The sequence below is a fragment of the Chrysochloris asiatica genome, unplaced genomic scaffold (genome assembly GCF_000296735.1).
Source record: "Chrysochloris asiatica unplaced genomic scaffold, ChrAsi1.0 scaffold00074, whole genome shotgun sequence".
NCBI classification, from domain to species: domain Eukaryota; kingdom Metazoa; phylum Chordata; class Mammalia; order Afrosoricida; family Chrysochloridae; genus Chrysochloris; species Chrysochloris asiatica.
In genome coordinates, this window is record NW_006408592.1 from 2,006,404 (window position 1) to 2,011,503 (window position 5,100).

General features: G+C 33.9%; 1 protein-coding gene across 4 annotated transcripts in view; it reads left to right on the forward strand.

Moving 5' to 3' along the window:
• The window catches only part of PICALM (phosphatidylinositol binding clathrin assembly protein), a 139,989-nt gene that overhangs the window by 70,797 nt on the left and 64,092 nt on the right, over nt 1–5,100 (forward strand). For all 4 annotated transcript variants that reach the window (XM_006864958.1, XM_006864959.1, XM_006864960.1 and 1 more), the window contains 2 exons: nt 889–964; nt 2,298–2,400. In XM_006864958.1, coding sequence (XP_006865020.1) covers nt 889–964; nt 2,298–2,400 — 179 coding nt within the window. The remainder of the gene's footprint in view (nt 1–888; nt 965–2,297; nt 2,401–5,100) is intronic.

A 5,100-nucleotide genomic window follows, 5' to 3' on the forward strand; every position in this document is an offset into this window, starting at 1 on the left:
TTGGTTTTATCTTCTTAAGCTGATCTTTGAAATTTTCTGTTCAGCTCTTGGACCTCTTCAATTCTTCCATTTGCTTTAGCTTCTCTATGCTGGAGAGCAAGTTTCAGAGTCTCCTCTGACATCTCTTTTTTTGTTTTCTTAATGACTTTTTGCTCTCTTCACGTATGATGTTCTTGATGTCATCCCACAACTCTTCTGGTCTTTGGTCTTTAGTGTTTAATGCATCAGTGGATACTTACATAGATAGTAAAATTGTAGAAACTTGTGTGAAAGTGATATATTCATAGTTCATAAAAATGAGTAGCTCTGCAGAAGATTTGAGGGGAATTGGGATTAATGGTGTATGTCTTCAACAGAGTCTATGATATTTTGGTAATTTACAAAGATACAAAACAAATAATGTTTAGCATACTTGGGAAAGTGAGTTAGAAGATGTCTGTAACATTCTCATGTATGATTAGGAGTATTTAAAGAAGTCACTGAAATTTGGGACACCCATTTTTTTATGGTATTAGAGTATTAGGATGTTAGATGTTTATGGTATTAGAGTACAGATGATATTAGAGTATGATCAGGTGTATCCTAAAATGCTACAATAAAGTCAAAATGTATCTAGTGCCAGTTTACGTATCTCTTTCCATTCATTTTGACGTTAATACCTAAGCTGTAGTTATCAGACTTTAATCAGTTCTCATATGTTCGTGAACAATATGTTGTATTATATTTTTAGCTTTTGTAACTACGTAATATGAGGGATGAGGATGGGAAATTTGAACTAGATGAGCTTAATACAATGTTAACATTAACTTTCCCTACCAGCTACCAAATTACTGTGTGTGAGATGACAGTACCTTAATATGATATAATTATTTGTTTGTGTTTTTCTAGCGCTTCATTCAGTATTTGGCTTCAAGAAATACATTGTTTAACTTAAGCAATTTTTTGGATAAAAGTGGATTGCAAGGTAAAGAAAACTTATTCATTATCAAAAGATTGACCCCGCACCTTGTGATTAATGCACAGTTGAGCCCTGGCTTTTAGAACATATGCTCATATTTTAATGAAGGTTGTAGGAAAGAAACACTGTCTTTTAGTGTGATGACAAGATTGAGTTCACATTTTGACACCTTAAGCTCTTTGAGAGATAGTAAGTTGTCACTTGGTATCCCCAGGGCATTGCTTCTAGAATCTAGCTTTAGATACCAACAAATGTTCAAGGCTCTTATATAAAATGGCGTAGTATTTGCATATAACTTATGCACATCCTTCTTCACACTCATTCATCTCTCAGTTACTTATAATACCCACTGCAATGTTAGTGCTTTGTAAACAGTACGTTATGTTCCCTCTTAACTATTGAGGCATTGCTTTTTAGAAACCCTTGCCCCCCCCCCCCCATTTAATATTTTCAATCTGTGCTTGATTGAGTCTTTGGGTTTTGCCTATGGAGGGTCAACTGTATAGGGTAGTGGTTTGAGATAATTGATTCTGTATTTGAACCGCCGGGTTTGAATCCCACTTCTGCCACTTATAATAGCTGAATAAATGTAAATTACATCTGTGTTTGTAAAATGGAGAATAACCTTATCCTATAGAATTTTTCAAGACAATTAAGCATAGTTGATACATGTAAAGTGCTTAGCACATGCTTGGCACACAGGAATTGCTGTGTATCTGTTTTCATTGTTATTGTTATTTATGCTTGACTTCAAGAAATGTAGTTGGAATACTGAAGCTTTTAGTAGGCAAAGGTAAGTACAATGTGGCATTACTATGAATTGTTTATTGATGCTCATACCTATTATTTATTTTCAATTATATAAATTTGAATAGCTATAACCAATTGAACATTCTCTCTTCTGGGATCTGCACTTAAGTCCAGAACTAAGCCATTAGCCGTAATTTATTTTTATAAAATTTCTTGGTAATTTGAGGAATGAGGTTCTGATTTCATAGGATGTTGTTAAATTTTAGTTATGAAGTTACTAGGTAGTGTAAGAGAACATGTTTTTACAATTTCTGATGGATAAGTGATAAGAATGTTGGTCAGGAGTAAAATGTACTTATTAGTGAAATTCTAAAGGAAGATTTGTGCTTCAATGTGACATATACTACATACTTGACTTGTAAAGATGTAAAGTCTTGGAGAATTTAATATGATGTAATTCATTAGGTATTTAACTTACGTTACTAAATTGAGGTGGACTTTCAAAATAATGTAGGTTTTTAAATATAAATGTGATGGTTTTGTGGGAAAAATAGAATTACAATAATTTATGATAATTTTTCTGTTACAGGATATGACATGTCTACATTTATTAGACGTTATAGTAGATATCTAAATGAAAAAGCTGTTTCTTACAGACAAGTTGCATTTGATTTCACAAAAGTGAAAAGAGGGTGAGTTAAACTTCTCTTTTTTGCCGTAATATTAAATTTAAAATTTAAGTAATAAGTTTTAGGAGTTATTGATTAATTTTGAGATTTCAAGTCATTTTTAAAAGATAAACTTCATTTTCCTTAGCATTCTTTTTATTTTTATAATAACATTATTTTAAAAGTGTTCAGTTCAGTGATTTTTAGTGTATTCACAAAATTGGCATCCATCACCACCGTATAATTCCCACAACATTTCATCACGCCAAAAAGAGATTCCATGCCTGTTAGCAATGACTTTCCATTCCTCTCTCCCTCCAGACCTGGCAACCACTAATTTGCTTTCATTTTCTAAGAATTTATTTATTCTGAATATTTCATATAAATAGAATCATACAATCTGTTAACTGGTATATGACATCTTTCATTTAGCATATTGTATTTGTTTTTTTCATGATATAACATTGTATTTGTTTTATAACTGAAAAATATTATATTTTATGAATATGAAGGAGCCATGGTGGTGCAGTGGTTAAATGCTTGACTTCTAACCTATTGGTTGGCAGTTTGAACCAACAGCAGCTCTGCTGGAGAAAGATGTGGCAGTCTGGGTTCTGTAAAGATTTATTGCCTTGGAACCCTATGGGGTATATGCCTTGACAGAAAGCATCATAAGATGAAAGGAATACACAGAGTCACTGTACCAAAAAGAAATGGTCGATGTTTAACCATTTCAAGAGGTAGCATATGATTAAGAGCTAATGATACTGAAGGAAGACGTTCAAAGTGCATTGAAGGCATTGGCAAAGAACAAGGTTATAGGAATTGATTGAATACAACTTGAAATCTTTCAACACACTGATGCAGCACTGGAGGCACTCACTTACCTATGCCAAGAAATTTGGAAGACAGCAACCTGGCCATATGACTGGAAGAGATCCATATTTTGCCCATTCCAAAGAGAGGTGACCCAACAGAATGTGCAAGTCATTGGACAATATCATTAATATCTCACATGAGTAAAATTTTGCTAAAGATAATCCAAAAGACACTGGAAACATACATTGACAGCGAACTGCTAGAGGTTCAACCTGGATTCAGACGAGGAGTGAAACGAGGGATAATCATTACTTATGTCAGATAGATCTTGGCTGAAAGCAAAGAATACCAGAAAGATGTTTACCTATGCTTATTGACTACACAAAGGCCTTTGATTGTGTGGATCATGACAAGCTATGGAAAACATTGTGGAGAATGAGTATCCTGAAACACTTAATTGTGCTCATGAAGAGCCTGTGTATATATAGATCACGAGGCAGTTGTTGTGAACATGGGTACACTGAATGGTTTAAAATTAGCAAAGGGTGTACGCCAGGGTTGTATTCTTTTATCATACTTACTCAATCTGTATGCTGAGTACGTAGTATGAGAAGCTGGATATTAATATGAAGAAAAACGTGTCTTCAGTATTGGAGGAAGATTTATTAACAACCTATGATATGCAAATGATACAACCTTGCTTGCTGAAAGTGAAGAGGACTTAAAATAACTTACTGATGAAGAGCAAAGACCAAAATCTTTGGTATGGGTTGCACCTCAATGTAGAGAAGACAAAAATCCTCACCACTGGACTGATAAACAACTGACATAAATGGAGAAATGATTGAAGTTGTCAAAGATTTCATTTTGCTTTGACCAACCATCAGCATTCATGGAAGCAACTGTCAAGAAATTATTGCTGGCAAATTTTCTGTGTAAGACCTCTTTAAAGTGTTCAAGTGTAAAGTCGTCAGTTTGAGGACTAAGGTGTGCCTGACCCAAGCCATGGTATTTTCAATAACCTTGTATGCATTTGAAAGTTGAATAGTGAGTAAGAAATACCACAGAAGAATTGATGCATTTGAGTTATGGTGTTGGAGGAGAATATTAAAAAGTACCACCAAAAAAACTTTTGGTGCCAAAAGAACTAACCAATCTTGGAATAAGTACAGTTGGAATTCTTGTTGCTAGCCAGCATGGCCAGACTTAGTTTCTCAAACTTAGGGTATATTATATTACCTGGAGGGACCAGTCCCTGGAGAAAGATACCATGTTTGGTAAAGTGAAGGGTCGGATGAAAAGGAGAAGACCCCCAGTGACATGGATTGGTACAGTGGCAGCAGCAATAGGCTCTAATGTGGCAGGAATTGTGAGGTTGGCACAGGACCAGGCAGCGTTTTGTTTTGTTGTGCATAAATCTGTACCACATCAGTGGCACTTAACAAAAACTACATTAGGATGTGTCGCTGTAAGATTAACACTAGATTGCTAACCACAAAATTAATAGTTCAAACCCACCAGCCATTCCATTGAGTTTGGTTTCGGAATTAAACAACATCTGAACTTTTTGTATATTAGGGAAATAAATTGTTATGGTTTAAACATTTGTTTTCCCTCTTTCTTTTTTAACATTGTTAAAAGTTTAAAATCATATAAGGTCAACATGTTTCTATTTTTATTTTTGTGACTTTTTCAAATAAATGTAGACTAGATTTTTTTACTTCCAAATGGTAAACTAATCATGTTTTTATTAGATACATTATGGATTCAGCATTTTATATTTAAATCTTTGATTCATTTCAAACATATTTTGATGAAAAGTGAGGTCAGGAACAACGTTGCTTTTTTTTTCTAAAATAAAAATTGGTTGTTATTGGTTTGTTAAGTGCCATTGACTGTATATTG